Consider the following 24,914-nt stretch of genomic DNA (forward strand, 5'->3'; position numbering starts at 1 on the left):
TTGTATTTAGATTTTTCCTTTTAAGCAAATGTTTATTGATCATCTACTGTATGTCAGATCCAGAAGGGAAAATATGTAGGGTTGTCTGTGATCTCAGTGAAATGATATGTAGGTAATATATCATTACTATTAATAATTCAAACAAATAAGCATTTACAGAGGGCTTTGCACCTTATAGAGTATGGACATGAAAAAATTTTGATGTTTAATCTCTCCTATGTTGGGTAAATTCTCATTTCAAATGAAAAAATACAGATGAGCATATGTAATGAATGTTACCTTGATGTATTTTATCCTGTTTCTGATATGCTAAGGCAACTTGTACAATTAGCCCAATATTAAGTCCATTTATTCAGCCAACAGAATTTTATTAACCTGGTAGGAGTTTGGTACCATGTAAGTAGCGGGAATTAAGCAATCAAAAGTACAAAGTCCCTGCTCTGTAGTGCATGCTCTTACATGTACTTTTCTATGGAATTGTTAGAGAAAGAACAGGATTAATAAATCTGATTTGTACTTAACCTACAGATGAAAGAGCTATTAAAATATATATTGGAATATCTTTTAATAATAGGATAGTTTGTCTCCTCAGAATGAAGAAAGTTGAGAGTAATTATACCATATATGAGGCTACTTCAAAAAGTTTCTGGAAAGATGTACTTAAAAGGTAAACTTGATGCAAAAAATTTTCAAACCCATACATAGGTTTTTCATAATGCATGCTTTCCATGACCTTTTTGAAGAACCATCTTCTAAGTGGATTTCAAAATTTTTTTCACCAAAATAAACCTATCTTTTAATTTCATTTTCCTTTTTGAAGTACCTGATAAGTGACACTGGTAGTTTTTCATGCACTATTGCAGTTTCCTTATATCCCATGGGTGCTAGTGCTGTATTTTATTGTGTGGAACTATTTTTCTGGTAATAACAGATAAGGCTGAGGCTACTTTATATCACCCATTTTGTTTTTATTTTATTTATTTATTTTTACTTTGGAAACATACCTCCTTGATCTATATATACCCTTTGTATTGATTTTGATCTCCATTATATAATTATTACCTCTTGAAAACTTGAGATACATAATATGAAAAAAGTGATAAGATATTACATTTTAAAATATCAATATTGTGATAGATGGTAACATAACTGTCCCCCCTGTAATTTATCTACCCTTTAGAAGCGCAAAAGATGTGTTACTTTCAATCAAGGTGAATTGGATGCTATGGAATACCATACAAAGGTAGGTGTAAAATGTTTTTTGATCACATTGGAAGATTAATGCAAATTAGTATAAAATAAATATATGACATGAGTAAGGATGTTCTTCAAAATCAAGCATTTTGATCAGGGCTAGAATTTAATAGTGATCTGTTACTTTTATAGTATTGAATAGTTTAAATCAATTTTTATTGAAGCTTCATAAGTATCTGTTAGTTTAAATATCTAACAAATTTAAATTTATGCTATATTGACTAGAGATTTTGGAAGTTATAAAAGCTCATTGTCCATAGATAAAATAATATATAGTAAGATGGTGGCATAGGACTATCATTGTGGTACAGTGGGTTAAGCCACCGCTTGCAATGCCAGCATCCTATATGAGCACTATTTCAGATTCTGGCTGTTCCACTTCTTCAGCTCCCTGTGAATGTGCCCGAGAAAGAAGTGGAAGTTGGCCCAAGTACTTGGGCTCCTGCCACTCATGTGGGAGGCCTGTGTGATGCTTCTGGCTTCAGCTTGGCCCAGCCCTGACCATTGCAGTCATTTGGAGAGTGAACCAGTGAATGGAAGATTTCTCTCTGTTTCTGCCTCTCTGTAACTCTACCTTTCAAATGTATAAATAAATCTTAAAAAAAAAAAAAAAGATGGTAACAGAAGAAAGCATGAGTAATGTGAAGGTTTCATTATTATTGTTTTCCTTAATGTGAAGGCTTAAATGGACTTAAACCTCAAAACTGAACTAAATAAGCCTTTTTTCTTTATAAGTTAGCTGTCTCCTATTCAATTTGTAGTAGTGAAAAGCTGACTAGTACACTCTGCTTTTACTTCTTTTGGGTATATATCCAGAAGTGGAACTGCTAGATCATATAGTAGCTATATTATTAACTTTTTGAGGAAATACTAAGCTGTTTTACATAATGGCTGCACCATTTCACATTCCCACCAGCATGCTATACACAAGAGTTCCAGTTGCTCCACATCCTTGCCAACACTTATTTTCTAGTGGTTTTTTTTTTTTTTTTTGTGGTAATAGCCATCCCAGCAAATGGAAGTGGTATCTTATTGTGGTTTTTATAAACATTCATCTAATGATTAGTGATATTGGGATCTTTTTATGTGCTTGTTGGCAATTTGGATATCTTAGAGAAAAGATATATTTTCTTATGTTTATTAGTTAGTTATTTCATTGTCAGTGAATTTATGAGTTTTTTCATTCTACATTCAAAGGTATACTTACATAGTCTTTTTGTTGTGTTATAGAATTGTTTTACTGTAAGCATTAAGAATGTTGATTTTAATCTGTAAATTCAAGTATTCCAAGCACAGTAGGAATTTTGTTACTTAGAAAATTCTTTGATCGTCAGTGTCCTTTTAATGTACTTAATTTTTTTTCTTACAGGTCAGGGAGCTGATTTTGGATGGATCTTTACAGTTAATCCAAGAGGGTCTCAAAAGTGGTTTTCTTCATCCACTATCTGAAAATCAGGACAAGTGTAGTGAGCCTGTCACTTTGCCACCTGATACCTGCAGTTTGTCAGGACTATGTGCAATGGCAAAGAATTTGCCTTTATTCAGTGAAACTGAGCTTCAGACATTACAATTGATGGATGATGACATGTCTGTTACAGAGAAGGATTTATTTTCACGGCTTGTTGAAAACAGCTCTAGATTTACAAGAATGATTACTTTAATGGGACAGAAGTACTTGCTGCCACCAAAAAGTAGTTTTCTTTTGTCTGACATTTCTTATATGAAACCACTTCTGAACTGTAAGTAATTATGCTTATTATTATAACGTGTTTTTCTGCAGCCTCAAAATACATAGTCTGAATTTTGAATAAAGGTCAACATTTATGAGAGGAGGAGAAATACTTTCCAGTGAAAATTTTCTTTTAAGTTCAATTTTAAAGGTCTGACTTTTGCTTTTTAAAAATAATTTAAATTCTTAGTATGAATAAAATGTCAAGAAATTAGTTCCCAAGAGAACAAAAACAGTTAATTATCTGTACTTTGGAATTCAGAAATTAGTTGTGTTTAATCAAGTGACTTTATTTAACTTTTTTTTGTAGCAAAGTGAAAACATTTCAGTTAGGAGTATAAATTCCCGGATCATACCTACACTTTTAGGTTACATGCTAAGCCATTGTTCAAGTTTACTGTGTAAAATTTTTTGAAATATTTTTCTGTACAAAATCAAAACATTTAAATATAGAAGTCCATAGTCATATAGATTTGTATTTAAATTTAGATACTGAAGCTCTATTAACTGGGTGGTTATGCTCTTTGCCTCACAAAACTGAGCCTTAGTTTTCTAATCTATAAAATAGATATTATAATACCTGCTTCTGTTTGGGAATTAAGTGATATCATCTATATCAAACTGTTAGCCATTTATATATTTTTAACAAATTATAACCATTACAGTATTTTAAAGGAAGTGGTAGGGAAGAGTTTGTTTTTTTCTTTTTAAAACTAGACTTTATTTCTAAGAGCAGCTTTAGTTTCACAGCAGCAATGAACCAGAAAGTACAGAGTTCCCATATCTATGCTGTCCCCACAGGTGCATGGCCTCCCCTAATGTCAATGTCCTAATGGTACATTGTTTACTCTCAGTGAACTTACACTGACACAGCATCATCCAAAGCATATAGTTTACATGGGAAAAGTTCTGTTTTTGAAGATACATTTATTTGAAAGAGTGACACAAGAGAGCGAGAGTAAGAGAGAGAGAGAGAGAGAGAGAGATCTTCCATTCACTGGTTCACTCCCCAAATGGCTGAGGCTGGGCTAGGCATAAGCTAGAAACCAGGGTGGCAGGGGCCCAAGCCTTTGGGTCATATTCTATTGCCTTCCCAGGTGCATTAGCAGGAGTCTGGATTGGAAATGGAGTAGCTAGGATTCCAGTATAGGGTGCTGCATTGCAAGCAGTGGCTTAACCTGCTGTGCCACAATGCTGTTTGGTTTTTAAAGTGATTTTATACGGGCTGGTGCTGTGATGCAGTGAGGGCTAGGTATCTGCCTGCCGGTGCCAGCCTTTCGTATGGGTGCTGGTGTGAGTCCCAGCTGTTCCTCTTCCAATCCAGCCCTCTGCTATAGCCTGGGAAAGCAGTGGAAAATAGCCCAAGTGCTTAGGCCCCTGCCACCAGCTTGAGAGACCCGGGAGAGGCTTCTGACTCCTGGCTTTGGATCAGCCCGGCTTTGGCCATGGCGGCCATTTGTGGAATAACCAGCAAATGGAAGACCTTGCTCTCTCGACCTCTCCCTCTCTCTGTCTGTAACTGTCTCTCAAATACATAAATAAATCTTTAAAAAAATTAAAGTGTATATAGAGGGTATTTTCTGAATTGTATCTTTGTTTTCAGGTAGGAAAACATTTGATGTGATTGTGATAGATCCACCATGGCAAAACAAGTCAGTTAAAAGAAGTCACAAGTAAGTGGAATGAATTATCTGTTAGATAAGCTTTTTAAAAACTATAGTCCTTTTTTGTGTGTTCTAGTTGAATACATTGTAAACATTACTTTATGATGTAAGTTATTTGAAAGTATTCAACTGTTTTAAATAGTTATGTTTTAAATTCCTTATTCTCTCCTTTTTAATAATTTAAATAATTTTTTATTTTCTTATTTTTTAAAGATTTACTCACTTATTTGAAAGGCAGAGTTACAGGGAGACAAGAGAGATCTTATATCCACTGTTTGACTTCCCAAATGGCCACAACAGCCAGGGTTGTGCCAGGTTGAAGCCAGGAGCCAGGAGCTTTATCTGGGTCTCTAATGTGGGTGCAGGGGCCCACGTATTTGGTCCATCTTCTGGTGCTTTCCTGGATATTAGCAGGGAGTTGGATCAGAAGTGGAGCAGCCAGACTCAAATTGGTGCCCATTTGGAATGCCAGTGCCGCAGGTGGTAGCTTAACCTGCTGTGCCATGGTACCAGCCCCAATATTTTTTTTTTTATTAAAAAATGTAACTAGAGAGATATCTCATTTTAGCTTTGATTTGTATTTCCCTGCTGATTGGTGGTGTTGAGCATTTTTTTGGTGTACCTCCTGGTCATTTGTGTATCTTTTAAGAAATGTTTGTTTAGAACTATTTGTCCATTTTTAAATTGGATTAATTGCCTTTTTGCTGATGAGTTGTTTGAGTTCCTTGTATATTAGGGATATTAACTCCTTGTCAGATATATAACTTGCAAATATTTTCTCCCATTCTAGCAAGTTGCCTCTTTACTCTGTTGATTATTTTATTTGCTGTGCAGAGTCAGTTATCCTCTTGGTTCCTGGCTCCTAGATGATTCTCTTGGACAACAGCTATAAGTGGGTGTAAGAATGTCAAGAAGCATGTTTATTAATTGCCAAGGCTATTGCCTCAACCAGTTTGAGATTGTTTCAGTAACACCAATGGGTGATATTTTTGCCTTTTTTAATATCAAATTCTAAAGTTTATTTCTATAAATATTTCTATCCTGGGGTTGGTGCTGTGGCGCAGTGGGTTAAAGCCCTGGCCTGAAGCACCAGTATGCCCTGTGGGTGCCTGTTCTAGTCCAAGCTGCTCCTCTTCTCATCCAGCTCTCTGCCGTGGCCTGGGAAAGCAGTAGAAGATGGCCTAAGTCCTTGGGCCCCTGCACCCACGTGGGAGACCCAGAAGAAGCTCCTGGCTCCTGGCTTTGAATTGGCGCAGCTCCAGGCATTGTGGCCATCTGGGGAGAGAACCAGTGGATGGAAACTTTCTCTCTGTACCTCTCTCTGCAACTCTGTATTTCAAATAAATAAAATAAATCTTTTAAAAAAAAAGAAATATTTCTGTCCTTCATGATCTTCTATGAAAGTTGTCTAACTCATTCTTAATTTTTTTATTTTTAATTTATGACACTGTTTCTAGTTTGTATCAGCTGTTAGAGTGATAAATTCATTTAGTTATTAGAATCACTTCATTTTTTATTAAAGATTTATTTTGTTTATTTTAAAGGCAGAGTTAAACACACACACACACACAGAGAGAGAGAGAGAGAGAGAGAGAAAGAAAGAAAAGAGAAAGAGAGGAGACAGAAAGAGAGATCTTCCCTCCCCTGATTCACTTCACAGATAGCCACAACGGCCAGGCCTGGGCCAGGCTGAAGCCAGGACCCAGGAGCTTTCTCCGAGTCACCCACATGGGTGGCAGCGGCCCAAGGATTTGGGCCTTCTGCTGCTGCTTTTGGCAGGAGCTGGATCAGAAGTAGAGCAGCTGGGACTTCAACCTGCACCCATATGGGATGCTGGCTCTGTAGGTGGCAGCTTTACCCGCTGTGCTATAGTGCTGGCCCCTTTTCAGTTTCTTTTTATCTGAAGCATGGAGTTTTAAATTTTTATATTGTCTAAATTAACTATTTTTTCTTTTGTTACTTATGCTTTTGGTATTATATATAAGAAATCTTTGCCTAAACCGTGATCACAAGAATGTATACCTATGTTTCTTTTAAGATTAAGTAAAAGTTGCATATTTTCTTTTATTTATTTATTTATTTTTTGACAGGCAGAGTGGACAGTGAGAGAGAGAGACAGAGAGAAAGGTCTTCCTTTGCTGTTGGTTCACCCTCCAATGGCTGCCGTGGCTGGTGCGCTGCAGCCGGCGCACCGCACTGATCCGAAGGCAGGAGCCAGGTGCTTCTCCTGGTCTCCCACGTGGGTGCAAGGCCCAAGCACTTGGGCCATCCTCCACTGCACTCCCGGGCCACGGCAGAGAGCTGGCTTGGAAGAGGGGCAACCGGGACAGAATCTGGCGCCCCGACCGGGACTAGAACCCAGTGTGCCGGCGCCGCAAGGCGGAGTATTAGCCTATTGAGCCATGGCGCTGGCCGCATACTTTCTTTTTTTAAAAGATTTATTTTATTTATTTGAAAGGCAGAGAGAGAGAGAGAGAGAGAGAGAGAGAGAGAGAGAGGTGTTCAATCCACTGGATCACTCCCCAAATGTTCACAATGGCTGGGGCTGGGCCAGAATGAAGCTAAGAGCCTGGAGCTTCTTCCAGGTCTCCTACATGGACGCAGAGCCCCAAACACTTGGACCATCTTTTGCTGCTTTCCCATGTGCATTAGCAGGGAGCTGGATTGGAAGTAGAGCAGCCGGGACTCGAACCGGCACCCATATGGTATGCTGGTGTCATAGGTGGAGGCCTAACCTGTTATGCCATAATGCTGGCCCCTATGATCATGTACTTTTTTCAGAGCAGGTATAATGGTAGAATCCTTACTGGACTCAACTGAGGAGTAAAGTAAAAGTAGAAAGGCTAAGGGCATACCAGTCCTTAGCTTACTTGTAGACTTCTTTTCTCTCTCTATGCTCCCATCCCTTCCATTCTTCTCCCTGTTTCTCCCCTCTTCTTCCTTCCCTTTTCCTCTCTTTTACTTTCTTCCTCTTTTCCCTCACTACTTCCACCTTCTGTCCTGTTTCTTTTTGAAAATGGCATAATGTAAGCATGTTTATGGGCTGATGGTGAAGAACTACTATAGAGGTTGAAAATACATTGGGGGTAGGCATTTATTTCACGCTTAAGATGCTGGTTCAGTTACTTGCCTCCTGTATTAGAGTACCTGGGTTCAAGTCCTGGCTCTGTACATGATTTTAGTTTCCTGCTAATGGACACCTTGGAAGGCAGTAGTTGATGACTCAAGTCATTGGATTCCTGCCACCTTCATAGGAGACCTGGAATTGAGTTTGCAGCTCTTGACTTCAGCCTGGCCCGGACCCAACTATTGTGAGCATTTGGGGAGCAAACTGTGGAGGGGAGTGCTCTCTCTTTGTCTCTATGCTTCTCAAATAAATAAATAAATTAAAGGAGAGGAAACAATGGTGTTACATGATGTCAGAATATGGGGATAACATAACACAGCTAGAGAGATAAGCTTTAATAGGTGAAGTCATGCTCTTAAGTCTTTTAAGAGGAAATGTACAGAAATAGGAGGAACTAGAGGATTGGGTAGCTCTAGGAGCCCAGTGTCCTTCATTTTTACTGATCTATGAGTTTACTTCATCTGAATAGAGTGTGGTTGGACAAAGGACCTGAGAAGTAGTAGGGTTTATAGTACTTGGCCATGGATAAATGAAATAACTCATAAATAGTTTTAAGAGCCTGAGGATGAATTTAATTTTAATGGCCCAGTTGCTCTGTTCTGCACTTTCGCTGCATGAAGAAGTTGAATTAAATTGTGGCATTGATTTAAGATCGGAGGTTTGCAGGAACTGTGAATCTGAAGGGTAGAGAGGGGAATGGGAGATGATGCTAGCTAGAAGACAATTAATGACTGGTAGTCTATGGAGAGGAGGGATAAGTGTGGCTCAGGAAGACTCTGTATGGTGAAGGGATGGGCACCAGCTTTGATAAGGTCAAAGAATAGGTAAGGCCTAGAATGTTACAGCCAGGTATTAATGTTTATGGTTTCAGAAATGGAGCAAGTGTGAGCAATGTTAAGGTCCAGGTTATGGCATTGGAATGGATTATTGAAGTAGAGTGAATACAATTGTATTTTTTTAAAGGTGAAAAATAGTTAAGTTATACACATTGTATGGATTGTGCTTTGAAATTGCCCAGGATAATGGCAAGATTTGTGATAGTGAGGTAGAGGTATCTCAGAGCTTAAGTCCTCATTTAGTATGGAGAATGAGTTCACCAGGGAACATTAGAGATTAGCATTGCTGAAAAGCATACCTCTCAGAGAAGGGGGTTTTATGCAAAGGTGGATGAGTTAAAGCCTAGAATCAGCAATAGGGAGCTAGGAGAATACTGACCTTGTATGTGTTGAGTGTTGAAGGAAGAGTCATATTTCTTTGGGTACTGTAGAGTAAATAGTATTCTAACAAGATAAATTAGACTTCATAATGGTTAGTGGCAAGGACATACAAACTAGAATTTTTTAAAAATGAAAGTGTAGGGACATCAGAGGATTGGGAAGAAAGAAAGGAGGAGGTTGATAGTTTGTGGGTGAGATAATGGATGATGAGAGGGGTCAGCATTTCGTGCAGGATTTGAGAATACTAGGGGAATGAGAAACTTTATTGAAATAAATTGGCTTTAGAGTTACCAATTTCACAGTAGTTGGTGTCAGGCAACTGTGTCTGTAGAATTTGGTCTGGGTTATTGAGACACTAGTTACAAGACTTACTGTGATAGTGTTCCTGTATACCATACAGATTATGGTATCTAAACAGTGTTTACTTAATTTTGAATGAGAGAAAAATGCATCATAAATAGTAATATTATTGAGTGATAGTGCATTAAGACAACGATTTAAAAAATACAGTCTGATGATTTTAAAATAGAAAAAATGAAAAATGGTTATTTCTGATGTGTATAATAATATGTCCACTTGGTGTCACTGTGGCTTCATATTTAGCTACACAAATAACTGGGGGCATTGCATTTGGGGTGTTACTTCCTTCCCTTTTTTTTTTCTTTACAGTAAATTTTGCTCATTTTTTTCCTGTTCACTTTTAGATACAGTTATTTATCACCACAAGAAATAAAGCAAATACCTGTCCCTGAACTGGCTGCTCCAAACTGTCTTGTTATTACTTGGGTGACCAACAGACAGAAGCATCTACGGTTTGTAAAGGAAGAGCTCTATCCTTTTTGGTCTGTGGAGATAGTTGCCGAATGGCACTGGGTAAAAGTAAGTTCAGAAGTAAGCTTATTTGTTAATATAGTATGACATGCAGGGAATATGAAGGTGATATTAATTTTAAGATTCATTTTATTTATTTGAAAGGCAGAGTGTCAGAGAAAGAGAGAGAAACAGAGAGACAAAAAGATCTTCCATCTGCTGGTTCACTCCTCAAATGACTACAATGGCCAGGAGCCTGTAACTCCATTCGGGCCTCTCATGTGAGTGGCAGAGGCCCAAGTACCTGTGCTATTCTGCTGCTTCCCAGGCACATTAGCAGGGGGCTGGATTGGAAGCAGAGCAGCTGGGACTAGAACTGGGACTCTGATATGGGATGCCAGCATTGAAGGTGGAGGTTTAACTGGCTATGCCACAGTGCTGGTCCTTACTTTTTAATGCTTAATGTGTGCCCATTTCCCTCAACATGATCTAATTAAAACTGTTGTTGTGCTGTAATAAACACTTTTATCTTCTTATTTTTAAAGCTTTTACTTATTTATTCTGTCTTTTCTAGTAGCATCCCCAACTGCTGGGAGGAGGTTAGTCAGGGAGATACCAAGATGAAATTTTAAAAAGCTTTGATGTCTTTAGTTTAAAAATGCTGGGGAATCTGTCCATCACCAAGCATAGGAATGGTATCATCCTTCATCATCTTCCCTTCTGCAAACCTATAGTCACTCTTCGTGATTGATCCCCTCCCTATTGTTGGGGATGATGGCAAAGAATAGCAAACTAAGTCATTGTAGGTGGGGTGGGAAGATGCCAGAACCAAGAACCTTCTAGGTTTGAAATCTTATATTCTCAGTGCTCTATGTGCTGAAACATTTGTCTTTGAAAGACATGAATTCATTTCTGGGGTTGGTCAAATGGTCTTTAGTATCTCTACAAATGCATAAAAAAAGAAAAATAAGATACAAGTTCAGAGTTCATCGAATATTCTCTTAAAGGTGACTATTCAGATGAATTACACAAGAGCTCTCCTCTCAAATTTTAAAAGGATTAGCCATGTTATTATCAGCTCAGTGTTTAATATTTATATAGCTGGTATATTCATTTTATATGCAATAAAGTATTTTTTTTGCTTTGTATGAATATATGTTTTACAGCCTACTGGAATATTTTCTAAAGGCTGTATACAATTTTTCCATATTTTAAAAATTAGTTTATGGATTTTTTTTGTTTTAGGTGTTATTAGTTATTTAATGAGATTGTCCTGTGTAATTCAGAACACCAGTTTGTGACGGTGAATGCCATTTGTTAGAGCAAAACAGATCGCAGGTAGCCTTGGAGCTGAGGAGCAGCCTGGATTTTTGGCAATATTTGTGAATCCACAGCTTTCTGATCAGTCTTGTGCTGCTCTGTTATCTTGTTATTTCTCTTTCTCTGTGTTGAAGACCTCACTTTCCTGGTAGCTGGGCTTCTACAGCTGCTGCTTTTGAAAATAAGCATCAGCAAGATGTTTTGGGATTTTCACACCGCTTATTTCAATTTTTGTGGATGTGGCAATGACAGATTTTTGGTGTGTTCTATTCAGAGGAATCCAACTGAGGGAAAGAGGTCCAGTCACAAGCAGCAAACCACTGCTCAGCTGCTTCCGGAAAACCCTGCTCTCGCCTCTGTGACACCCAGTGAGGATGAGGAGAATGGCCCAAGTGGCGATGCTGGCCCACGGTTTCCTCCCGGGATGACTGAGGGGCTTTTTGCTGTGGCTCAACAGCTTTCGCGGGACATCTTCGGTGGGACAGTGTTGAGGCATTTTGCTGAACTGAATGACCTTGCTGCCACCATTCTTGTTACCACCAGCTGCTTTTGTGATACTAGCAAGAACCTTCTCCTTCTTTTCAATCCTGAATTTGGGAGCCATGTGCTTCTTCTTATACAGGGCTTTCCTGGGATACATGGCTGACCGGGAGTATCTGCCAGTCCCTCTCACCAGGACAGGTTTTGGTGCAGTGGGGCTTCCCTTTCTTTGTCTTATCTTTGAGTTTCTTTTTTTTTAGCTTTGCATTATCTGCCTTCTTGGCTGGAGATTTCTTCTTAGTGTCTGGCTTTGGAGCTGGAGCTTTTTCACCCGCCATCTTACCAGATCTTTATGGACTTTTAAAGCAAATACTTATCTATCAGTTATATCTTTGTTGGTGTACTTTGGTTTTACTTTTGGTTGATTTGGTGTAGAACCGTGACAGGAATGTAACATCCCATTCTACCTTGCCCATTATGATAGTTCTTTTTTCCTCAGGGATTGGGGCCAAAGTCCACAAGGGGTCACTTTCTGAAATCAAGCCCAGTCAAATGTTAATATATAAAAGCTAAGACTATTCATTCATAGTTGTAATCAATTATAAAAGATGTATAAATCCAGAATTTAAAACAAAAATGCAACATCTGACATATTTATTAGTTAATCATACATATTGTTAAAAGGAGTTACCTGCATTGAAAATAAAGACTATCCAAAGAATAAGAATTTGACAGTGTTTATACAGCACTATGTATAAGAGACACAGTTGTGACTAGCACTAGAGGAGAAAAAAAAGGATGTTCAAATTACTGAATTGATTGTTGATACATTGATATAGGGTAAAAGGCTTTATAGTTAACGGATACAGATATTCCAACAATGATATCTTCTCATGGTATATCAATGAGTTGATATTAAATTATATTTTGAGTTTGATTAGCTTAAATGAATCTTCGAGAGTCTGGTCATATTATGGTGGAAATGATAAAACTGAATTTCTGAATTTATAATTTCAAGGGCTAGTGACCACTCAGCTTCTTTTTCTATTTTGACAGTATTTAATGACACTATTTTCTGTTTTTTTTTTTTTTTTTTTTTTTTGACAGCGTGGACAGTGAGAGAGAGAGACAGAGAGAAAGAGAGAAAGGTCTTCCTTTGCCGTTGGTTCACCCCTCAATGGCCGCTGCGGCTGGCGCGCTGTGTCCAGTGCACCGCGCTGATCCAAATCCAGGAGCCAGGTGCTTCTCCTGGTCTCCCATGCGGGTGCAGGGCCCAAGCACTTGGGCCATCCTCCACTGCACTCCCGGGCCACAGCAGAGAGCTGGACTGGAAAAGGAGCAACTGGGACAGAATCTGGCTCCTGACCGGGACTAGAACCTGGTGTGCTGGCACCGCAGGTGGAGTATTAGCCTATTGAGCTGTGGCGCCGGCCAATGACACTATTTTCTTAAAACTAAAGGAAAAAGCCTTTTTGTTTTTCTTAGAAAGATTTATTTATTTATTTGAAAGGCGGAATTACAGAGAGGGGGAGACAAAGGCAAAGAGAGAGAATGTTTCTTTTGCTGGTTTACTCCCTAGGTGGCCACAACTGGCCTGGCTGGGCCAGGTCAAAGCCAGGAGTGTCCCATGTGGGTGCAGGGGCCTAAACACTTGGGGCATCTTCTGCTGCTTTCCCAGGCCATTAGAAGGGAACTAGATCAGAAGTGGAGTAGCTGGGACATGAACTGGCTCCCGTATGGGATGGCAGCACTGCAGGTGGTAGCTTTACCCGCTATGCCACAGCACTGGCCCTAAGGCCTTATTGTGATCTACTTAGTCACATAGCCAATAACCAGTAAATATCATTTGAATGATTTAATCAGTAAATTGGTGATAACATGGTGTTCAGTAATGAATTTGAATGAATATGTTACTCAAATATAGGAAGGTGATAAATTATATTTAAAATACTTAGTCATATATTTTAAACCTCTATATCTATACTGTCCAGAATGGTAGCCAATACCACAGTAGCTGTCCAGTACTTGAAATGTGGCTATTCCAAAGTAAGATGAACTGTTAAGGGTAAAGTATAAAACAGACTTCAAAGTGTTAATATGGCAGAGAGAATGTAACATCAATAATTTTTTAAATTGATTGTGTATTGAAATAGTAATATTTTGGATGTTAGATTAAATTAAATATTTACTTAAAATTCACTGCAATGTTTTACTTTTTAAAATGCTGTAATTTTGCAGACTCATAGAATGAAATAGCTTTAAGTAACACTCTGACCTCAGAATCAGCCCCTAAGTCTTCCCAGTCTGGCTGAAAAGCCCCTGAGAGCATTTCAGGCATGGAAAGCCAAGATACTGTGGAAAAAAATGTTTTACATGTAGGATCTCTGTGAGTGAGACCCCAGTGGAAAGAAGTGGTCATAAAGAAGGATGTACTTTTCTCTAAAGGGAGGAGAGAGTGTCCACTTCACTTATGGCCTTGTCTAAGTGCTGAAGGAGTTTGTGGATTCAAAAGGCTTCCATAGCCTAGGCAGCTCATGTCAAGAGCCTTGGGTCTCACTGACATCATACATAAGGGTATTAATTGTTAAATTAACAACAGGAGTCACTGCGCACAGGAGTCACTAATTCCCCATGTAGGCCCTCTATCCTCAATGAGTTGTATTGTGAGAGTTAACTAGTAAAACTAGTTTTCAGCTTTGTGTGTGTGTGTGTGTGCGCAAATTTTAAATCTTTACTTAGTATAGAGTTGGTCTTCTGTGTACAAAGTTAACTCAAAATGATTCTTAGTGGAGAATGAGACTGAGAAAGGGAGAGGGAGGAGGCGGAGGGGTGAGAGTGTGGGTGGGGCTGGCACCGTGGCTTAACAGGCTAATCCTCCACCTTGCGGCGCTAGCACACCGGGTTCTAGTCCCGGTTGGGGCGCCGGATTCTATCCCGGTTGCCCTCTTCCAGGCCAGCTCTCTGCTATGGCCCGGGAAGGCAGTGGAGGATGGCCCAAGTCCTTGGGCTCTGCACCCGCATGGGAGACCAGGAGAAGCACCTGGCTCCTGGTTTTGGGTCAGCACGATGCGCCGGCTGCAGCGGCCATTGGAGGGTGAACCGACGGCAAAAAGGAAGACCTTTCTCTCTGTCTCTCTCTCATTATCCACTCTGCCTGTCAAAAAAAAAAAAAAAAAAAAAGAGAGTGTGGGTGGAAGGGCAGGTATTGTGGGAAGAATCACTATATTCCTAAAATTGTACTTATGAAATTTGTATTTATTAAAAAATTAATTCATTAATTAAAATGCTATAATTTAAAAGTTAGATTTGTGGCTCATTATATTTTTATTGGACAGCAATAGCTTGATAGTTTAATTTCTTTTGGGGGGTGGAAACTATTATAAAGATAGAGAACATAACCCTTTTTATTGACTCCTTCCTATCAGATCACCAATACAGGAGAATTTGTGTTCCCATTAGATTCTCCACACAAAAAACCTTATGAAGTTCTTATATTGGGAAGAATTCAAGAAAAAGCTACTTTATCATTAAGGTAGGAAAGGTAATTTTTCAAAAATCCCTAACAGTGACCAGATTTTTCTTAGTATTTACTTTTTTGAAGTTGTGAACATGGCACATAGCAGAAAAATATGAATTGTGTGGCAAATGAGATTTTTATTACCTTTGTTGCATATAGTGTATAAAGTATATAATTTTTTGTTGGAGAGGAAATTATAGGAAATGTCTCAATATTTAAACTATTGATTTTCTTCATTAAGTCTATTTTTTTAAAGGTTTATTTATTTATTTGAGAGGCAGAGTTACACAAAGAGAGAAGGAGAGGCTGAGAGAGAGAGAGAGAGAGAGAGGTCTTCCATCTGCTGGTTCACTCCCCAATTGGCTGCAACGGCTGGAGCTGAGCCGATCTGAAGCCATTAACTTCTTCTGGGTCTCCCACATGGGTGCAGGGGCCCAAGGACTTGGGCCATCTTCCATTGCTTTCCCAGGCCACAGCAGAGAGCTGAATCAGAAGTGGAGCAGCCACTCAAACCAGCGCCCATATGGGATGCAAGCACTGCAGGCAGCGGCTTTACTTGCTACGCCACAGCACCGGCCCTGAGTCTATAATTTGTTTTGAAATTGATTCTGTTTGAAAGGGAGAGAAAACAAAGCAACTCCAAAAAAATTGTTCCTTAAAATATAATTTTCTCTTTTGTTCTGTTTCATTTAGGAATACAGATGTGAAAGTGCTCCCCATTCCAGATCACAAATTAATTGTCAGTGTGCCTTGTATTCTACATTCACATAAGCCACCTCTTACTGGTATGTTTTTATGAAATAGAATTGTTATGACTTTTCAAATTGAAAAAAGGACTGAATTTAGTGTTTGAGTGGTCTGTAGACTTGGTAATTAAATCACATATGTGTTGTTTTAATTAATATTCTAAAATTTTAGAGCAGAATTTTCAAGTAGAGAGCCGATTAGTCTTTTTTAAGTTTATTTATTTATCTGTTTATTTGAAAGGCAGAGTTTCAGAGAAGCAGAGGCAGAGAGAGAGATCTTCCATCCTCTGGTTCACTCCCCACATGGCAGCAATGGCTGCAGTTGGGACAATATGAAGCCAGGAACCAGGAGCTTCTTCCAGATCTCCTACGTGCGTGCAGGGGCCAAGCACTTGGGCCATCTTCCACTGCCTTCCCAGGCCATAGCAGGGAGCTGGATCAGAAGTGGAGCAGCCAGGTCTCAAACTGGTGTCCCTATTGAATACCGGCACTGTAGGTTTCAGCTTTACCCGCTACGACAAGCAATGGCCCTAGCAGATTAGTTTTGTACCTGACCTCAGCTTTTCCTGTTGGACCATTTTTCAGATTTCATTTAACTGTGTTGCTCCCCCATCACTGCCCTGGCACAACAAAGACTGATAAGATCTCTGAGGATGTAGTTCAGCTGGGTGCTTTTCTTTTACCACCAGGGCCCTATCCTTTGCTTGTTCCAAAACCAGGAGCACAGAACAGTGGTAATAAGAGTGATGATTAGAATTCCCCTGATATTTCCTAGAGCCTTTCAATTTTATGTTTTTAAAGAGGTAATATTGCTTTTCTGAAATATTAGGAAGGTAGTTGCTGCAGCCTGCAATTCTTACCAATTTTTTTTTTTAAGATTTATTTATTTCTTTGAAAGAGTTACACAGAGAGAGGAGAGTCAGAGAGAGAGAGAGAGAAAGAGAGATCTTCCATCCACTGGTTCATTTCCCATTTGGCTGCAATGGCCAGAGCTGTGCTGATGCGAAGCTGGGAGCCAGGAGCTTCCTCTGGGCCTTTCCACACAGGTGCAGGGGCCCAACGACTTGGTGATCTTCTACTGCTTTCCCAGGCCATGGCAGAGAGCTGGCTAGGAAGAGGAACAGCGGGACTTGAACCGGCTCCCATGTGGGTTGCCAGCACTGCAGGCAGTGGCTTTACTCACTACGCCACAGCACCAGCCTGTCTCACCTGTTTTAATGCTTTGGTATAATATCCATCATTCAGTGAAATTAAAGTATAAGAAATAGTGGAGAGTATTAGCTTTGAGATTAACATGAGTTTGAATCCTGGCTCTGCTGCTTGGGTGCATTACTTGAATCCTTTTCCACTTTATATTTCTCATTTAAAGAGGGAACAATGATTTTAATCTTTCAGAGTTGTAGGGTAGTTTATAATATACTATATATGCACATATATGTAATTTATTCATTTACCTAAGAGATAGGGAAAGACTGACAGAGATTGCCTATCTGCTCATTCACTTCCAAAATGCCAACTGATGCTGGGCCAGGCCAAAGAGCAGGAGCTGGCAACTCTATCTGGGTCTCCCATGTGTGTGGCAGGGACCCTTAGGGCTGTCACCTGCTGCCTCCTTGTGTGTACCATTAGCGGAAAGCTGGAATCTGGAGTGGAACTGTTCTCCAACTGAGGCACTCTGATATGGGATGTAGGCATCTCAGGTGGTATCTTAACGGCTATACCAAATGCTTGCCTGCTTATAATACATTTAAAATTCTGTAGTAATGTGCAAGTTCAGAAAATACTAAATTTTTAAAGTGAGAGTTTAAAAACAGATGTAAATCTTTGAGAGATCTGAATTTAATATTCAAAATATTTTCAAAGAATTTCTTCAGGAATATATTTTATTCACTTAGTGATTCCTGCTTTAAAAAGCCCACAAAACTCATTCAGCCTGCCACTAAGGAAGGTATAAGTGGCTTATCATTTTATTTTTGCAGAATGCGGGATAGTTCATAATCCAGGAAATAGTGATCACAGATTTTGGTAGCATCAGAATTGCTGTTATCTTAAATTGCTTACACAAAGGAATCTCTACAGTATTCCTTAATTTGATAGATCTTGAGATATCTGTGTGATGATCCATTGTTTGACTTGGATTCTCAGTGAATAATCACCTTCAAAGAATGAACTATATACTCTTCAATGTATTCAATTTGAGACTTAACTGAAAAGTGAGGTTGTACTGTTCTTTGAGAAAAAAATTAACGTTGGCAATAGTTACACTTAATGAAGAAAATCTAATTTGTATTCCTCTTATTTATTATCTTTATCATTTAGTGAAAACCAAATCTTAATTTAATGTTTGTCTTAGAGCTTATATTTTACTTCAGAAAATTCAAAACTAAGACTGAAAAGTGTTCATTATCAAATGCTAGTTAAATCTATTAATTTCTTTATTTTATTTTTTCATTTTTAATTCTCTTTATATACAGAAGATCAATTTAGTATATATTAAGTAAAGATTTCAACAGTTTGCACCCACATAGAAACACAAAGTGAAACATACTGTTTGAGTACTAGTTATAGCATTAAATCACAATGTACAGCACATTAAGGACAGAGATCCCACATGAGGAGCAAGTGCACAGTGACTCCTGTTGTTGACCCAACCAATTGACACTCTAGTTTATGGCGCCAGTAACCACCCTAGGCTCTCGTCATGAGTTGCCAAGGCTATGGAAGCCTTCCAAGTTTGCCGACTCTGATCATATTTAGACAAGGTCATAAAAGATAGGGTGAGGCTCCTGCCATCAGAACAGCGCGGTGCGCCGGCCGCAGCGCGCCAACCGCGGCGGCCATTGGAGGGTGAACCAACGGCAAAAGGAAGACCTTTCTCTCTGTCTCTCTCTCTCTGTGCACTCTGCCTGTAAAAAAAAAAAAAAAAAAAAAAAAAAAGATAGGGTGAGGATAGTAACCAATGTTCCTAAGAGTGGCATTAACCAGGTATGAACAATTATACAGCATTAAGTGGGGAAGAGGACCATCAGTACACACAGGTTGGGAGTAGAGCCATTGGTGGTAGAGTAGAGGTTATGATTACGAAGGAATAAAGCCCAAGTGTGCTAGACAGGGTCTAGAACAAAGGACAGAGTCATTATTAGAGGAGCTAAGAAAGGTGCTGTCTAAGCTACAAGTAATTTTTCTGATTGAGAGGCAAATAGAACCTGACAGAAGGGGCTTGATAATAATCTGTTGGGCTTTAGGCCTTGTGAGTTAAGAGGCCCAGACCTATCTATCTCTTCACTTGGGGTACATCCTAAGGGAGGTGTGAACCTTCTAGGGGAAGGCACTCTGTTGACTTTCATTACTTGGCTGGCCTGGGAGGAGAGCTGGCCAGGTAAAGGCAGGTGGCATCTCTAACAAGAAATTTACAGTTCTGCCTTCAATGTTACTGACCCTACTTGACCATCCCCTCAGCTGCAGTGGTCACTTTGGAAGTTGGGCTGAGTGAAGGGCTTTTCAGCTTAGAGCCAATAAGATCTGTGGCTCTGACCTGGGCATCCTTCGACTCCAGGGCAGGTCCATTTCCAGTGATCCAACTCTTGGCAGAGCAGCCAGGGCTCTTCACAAGTTGACTTCTGCTGAAGCCCAGGCTTACCACATTGAAAGCCACTGCAGTGGACTGGCCTGTTGGGTCTCCTTGAGGGCAGATCACTGTACAGATCAGCCATTAATAGGCCTGCCACCCATTGCTTCTGATGCCGAGCTTTCTTTTCCTCCTGGTTTGTATTAAAGCAGACCAGAGGATGCAAGTCAAGGGAGTGCCCAAGTCCCATCTCTAATCTTCGGTGGCCTGAACTACAAGTCTATAGTCACAGGCATGTTCTGTAGTAGTTTTTCTAAGGTAGACAATGCCCATGAGGAAGATTATATTCTCACTTTAAAACTTTCTTTCCCTTTGGTCTGAAAGGGAGGTTTTTTCTGCTTACTGTTTACTTCGCTGACGGCAAAGTAAATCTAGCTATGAGATTATAATCTAAGCTCTTATTTTGGCTATGCTATTACAGAAAAATGTTAGCCATCTCTTTTATAAGGTCTAAAGATTAAATTGTGTGTCCTTATTATTATTTCTTCTTCTTCTTCTTTTTTTTTTTTTTGACAGGCAGAGTGGATAGTGAGAGAGAGAGAGACAGAGAGAAAGGTCTTCCTTTTTGCTGTTGGTTCACCCTCCAATGGCTGCTGCGGCCGGCGCACTGCGGCCAGTGCACTGCGCTGATCCAATGGCAGGAGCCAGGCACTTATCCTGGTCTCCCACGGGGTGCAGGGCCCAAGCACTTGGGCCATCCTCCACTGCACTCCCTGGCCACAGCAGAGAGCTGGCCTGGAAGAGGGGCAACCGGGACAGAATCCGGTGCCCCGACCGGGACTAGAACCCGGTGTGCTGGCGCCGCAAGGCAGAGAATTAGCCTAGTGAGCTGCGGCGCCGGCTAAATTGTGTGTCCTACAGATTCCTTCATGATAGAATTAGTTTCCTACCTTGAAGAGAATAGAGAAATGAAAGAACAAGTTGGGATTAGAATAGAGAAATGAGGGAGGAAGTCCTAGATCGCTTGCTGACAATAGAAATATTACATCAATACTTAGCAAACAGTTTCAAGCATTGGATAACAACTTAAGAAACATTTACCAGAAGGTCCAATGCCTTCTATAAATTGTAAGAATCATGTATTTGGAAACACCTCTTAAATATCTAACATGGTGTAGTTTGTTTAACCAGTAAACTTAAGCACAACCATATAAAATGTTTTTAGTTTGTTTCTACCAACAAGTATAAAACATATGATACACAGATTCAGGTCACACGAATTAAAATGTATCTTTGATTAATTTTAGCAGCTTAAATTTATGGAGAATCTTATCTATAAGCCAATTAAAATAAAATTCTTAATAAAATTTTCCCATGTGGACATACAATATGTACACACATATAATATAACATAATAGACCAATATAACAATTTTAATAATAGCTTTTAAAATCTTTAACTCTTTTTGAAGATTGCCAATTGATTTGAATTGCTTTTTGTTTTTGGTAACCTCAGTTAACCATACTTTCTCTCAGTTGGTACTGTTTAATACATTATTGGCTTCGTCTGTTTACAGAGCCATCCCAAAGTACTGAATACAATAGAAGTGGCTGGAAAAAGTCCATAGGAACCTATAGGAGGATAGCTAAACACAGAACCAACAACACTTTAGTTTTATGAGCAGCAAATCATATATAACTGTGGATGACAAAAGATTTTAAGTTGCCATGTTTAAAATTATAAACTCATCAGCCAAGAAGAGGCACTTGCATACTTCACAGTATTTTTGAAAGCACCTGTAGGATTTTACAAGTATTTAACCCTTTAGGCCTCTGGGGCTTTCTCATTAAGATAACTATCATGTCTAGTAACACAATATCATTAGATTTTTAAATTCTCAAACATTTGTATTAGTAGCATTTTCCATTATAGAAACTTAAAATTTAGTAACACGTCACGTTTTTTTTTTACTGGACATAATAATATCCTCTATTTAATACACTAAAAGGAAGTGATTCTTGATAATACATTTTACTATTAAGTCTCATGGTACAACTCTTTGGGGACAGAGGTTCTGCATGAGAAGTTAGTGCACAGTGACTCTTTTTTCTTTTTTCCTAATTTTTTTTTTAACTTTTATTTAATGAATATAAATTTCCAAAGTACAGCTTATGGATTACAATGGCTTCCCCCCTCATAACTTCCCTCCCACCCGCAACCCTCCCCTTTCCTGCTCCCTCTCCCCTTCCATTCACATCAAGATTCATTTTCAATTCTCTTTATATACAGAAGATCAGTTCAGTATATATTAAGCAAAGATTTCAACAGTTTGCTCCCACATAGCAACACAAAGTGAAAAATACTGTTGGAGTACTAGTTATAGCATTGAATAACAGTGTACAGCACATTAAAGACAGAGATCCTACATGATATTTTTAAAAAATTAATTAATTTTCTATGCAATTTCCAATTTAACACCAAGGTTTTTTTTATTTTCAATTATCTTTATATACAGAAGATCAATTCAGTATATACTAAGTGAAGATTTCATCAGTTTGCACCCACACAGCAACACAAAGTGTAAAAATACTGTTTTAGTACTAGTTATAGCATCACTTCACATTAGACAACACATTAAGGACAGATCCCACATGAGATGTAAGTACACAGTGACTCCTGTTGCTGACTTAACAATTTGACACTCCTGTTCATGGCGTCAATAATCTCCCTAGGCTCTAGTCATGAGTTGCCAAGGCTATGGAAGCCTTTAGGGTTCGCCAACTTTGATCTTATTCCGATAGGGTCATAGTCAAAGTGGAAGTTCTCTCCTCCCTTCAGAGAAAGGTACCTCCTTCTTTGATGGCCCCGTTCTTTCCACTGGGATCTCACTCACAGAGATCTTTCATTTAGGTCTTCTTCTTTTTTTCTTTTTTCTTTTCCATGGTATCTTGGCTTTCCATGCCTACAATACTCTCATGGGCTCTTCAGCCAGATACGAATGCCTTAAGGGCTGATTCTGAGGCCAGAGTGCAATTTAGGACATCTGCCATTCTATGAGTCTGCTGTGTATCCTGCTTCCCATGTTGGATTGTTCTCTCCCTTTTTGATTCTATCAGTTAGTATTAGCAGACACTAGTCTTGTTTGTGTGATCCCTTTGACTCTTAGACCTATCAGAGCCATCAATTGTGAGCTGAAATTGATCACTTGGACTAGTGAGATGGCATAGGTACATGCCACCTTGATGGGATTGTATTGGAATCCCCTGGCACATTTCTAACTCCATCATTTGGGGCAAGTCCGATTGAGCATGTCCCAAATTGTACATCTCCTCCCTCTCTTTTTCCCATTCTTATATTTAACAGGGATCACTTTTCAGTTAAAATTTAAACACCTAAGAATAATTGTGTGTTAATTACAGAGTTCAACCACTAGTACTAGAACAACAACCACAACAACAACAAAAATACTAAAAAGGATAAAGTATTACATTATACATCAACAGTCAGGACAAGAGCTGATCAGGTCATTGTTTCTTATAGTGTCCATTTCACTTCAACAGGTTTCCCCTTTGGTGCTCAGTTAGTTGTCACCGATCAGGGAAAACAAATTATTTTTCTCCCTTTAGGACTGCCTTATTTCACTCAGCATGATGTTTTCCAGATTGCTCCATCTTGTTGCAAATGACCGGGTTTCATTGTTTTTGACTGCTGTATAGTATTCTATAGAGTACATGTCCCATAATTTCTTTATCCAGTCTACTGTTGATGGGCATTTGGGTTGGTTCCAGGTCTTAGCTATTGTGAATTGAGCTGCAATAAACATTAAGGTGCAGACAGCTTTTGTGTTTGCCAATTAAATTTCCTTTGGGTAAATTCCAAGGAGTGGGATGGCTGGGTTGTATGGTAGGGTTATGTTCAGGTTTCTGAGGAATCTCCAGACTGACTTCCATAGTGGCTTAACCAGTTTGCATTCCCACCAACAGTGGGTTAGTGTCCCTTTTTCCCCACATCCTCACCAGCATCTGTTGTTGGTAGATTTCTGAATGTGAGCCATTCTCACCGGGGTGAGGTGAAACCTCATTGTGGTTTTGATTTGCATTTCTCTGATTGCTAGTGATCTTGAACATTTTTTCATGTGTCTGTTGGCCATTTGGATTTCCTCTTTTGAAAAATGTCTATTGAGGTCCTTGGCCCATCTCTTAAGTGGGTTGTTTATTTTGTTGTTGTGGATTTTCTTGATTTCTTTGTAGATTCTGGTTATCAACCCTTTATATGTAGCATAGTTTGCAAATATTCTTTCCCATTCTGTCGGTTGCCTATTCACTTTCCTGACTGTTTCTTTTGAAGTACAGAAACTTCTCAATTTGATGCAATCCCAAATGTTAATTTTGGTTTTGACTGCCTGTGCTTCTGGGGTATTTTCCAAGAAGTCTTTGCCGGTACCTATATCTTGCTGGGTTTCTCCAATGCTCTCTAATAATTTGATGGTTTTGGGTTGTCGATTTAAGTCTTTAATCCACGTTGAGTGATTTTTTGCTTAAGGTGAAAGGTAGGGATCTTGCTTCAAGCTTCTGCACGTTGAAATCCAATTTTCCCAGCACCATTTATTGAATAGGCTGTCCTTACTCCAGGGATTAGTTTTGGATCCTTGATCAAATATAAGTTGGCTGTAGTTGTTTGGATTGATTTCTGGTGTTTCTATTCTGTTCCATTGGTCTATCCATCTGTTTCTGTACCAGTACCATGCTGTTTTGATAACAACTGCCCTGTAGTATGCCCTGAAATCTGGTATTGTGATGCCTCCAGCTTTGTTTTTGTTGTACAAGATTGTTTTGGCTATTCGAGGTCTTCTGTGTCTCCATATGAATTTCAGCATCATTTTTTCCAGATCTGAGAAGAATGTTTTCGGTGTCTTGGTTGGTATTGCATTGAATGTATAAATTGCTTTTGGGAGAATAGACATTTTGATGATATTGATTCTTCCAATCCATGAGCATGGAAGATTTTTCCATTTTTTGGTATCCTCTTCTATTTCTTTCTTTAAGGTTTTGTAATTTTCATGGTAGAGTTCTTTAATGCCCTTGGTTAAGTTTATTCCAAGGGATTTGATTGTTTTTGTAGCTATTGTGAATGAGATTGATCTTAGAAGTTCTTCCTCAGCTGTGGGATTGCCTGTGTATACAACGGCTGTTGATTTTTGTGCATTGATTTTATGTCCTGCTACTTTGCCAAACTCTTCAATGAGTTCCAGCAGTCTCTTAGTAGAATTCTTTGGGTCCCCTAAATAAAGAATCATATCATCTGCAAAGAGGGATGGTTTGAGTTCTTCCTTCCTGATATTTATCTCTTTAATTTCTTTTTCTTGCCTAATGGCTCTGGCTAAAACTTCGAGAACTATATTGAATAGCAGTGGTGAGAATGGGCATCCCTGTCTGGTACCAGATCTCAGTGGAAATGCTTCCAACTTTTCCCCATTCAATAG

The 24,914-nt window shown here is 39.1% G+C and overlaps 1 protein-coding gene and 1 pseudogene across 3 annotated transcripts in view; one reads left to right on the forward strand and one right to left on the reverse strand.

The window, feature by feature from the left end:
* The window catches only part of METTL4 (methyltransferase 4, N6-adenosine), a 34,812-nt gene that overhangs the window by 3,070 nt on the left and 6,828 nt on the right, over window positions 1–24,914 (forward strand). Inside the window, exons 3-8 of one of the 3 annotated variants that reach the window (XM_062201425.1) lie at window positions 1,181–1,243; window positions 2,624–2,993; window positions 4,587–4,656; window positions 9,696–9,870; window positions 15,027–15,133; window positions 15,812–15,903. In XM_062201425.1, the coding sequence (XP_062057409.1) occupies window positions 1,181–1,243; window positions 2,624–2,993; window positions 4,587–4,656; window positions 9,696–9,870; window positions 15,027–15,133; window positions 15,812–15,903 (877 nt within the window). The remainder of the gene's footprint in view (window positions 1–1,180; window positions 1,244–2,623; window positions 2,994–4,586; window positions 4,657–9,695; window positions 9,871–15,026; window positions 15,134–15,811; window positions 15,904–24,914) is intronic. The other 2 variants (XM_062201427.1, XM_062201426.1) reach the window with 2 other exon arrangements.
* LOC133766560 (large ribosomal subunit protein eL6-like) lies at window positions 11,084–11,939 on the reverse strand (annotated as a pseudogene).

Source organism: Lepus europaeus, chromosome 9 (assembly GCF_033115175.1).
Source record: "Lepus europaeus isolate LE1 chromosome 9, mLepTim1.pri, whole genome shotgun sequence".
In the NCBI taxonomy this organism is placed as follows: domain Eukaryota; kingdom Metazoa; phylum Chordata; class Mammalia; order Lagomorpha; family Leporidae; genus Lepus; species Lepus europaeus.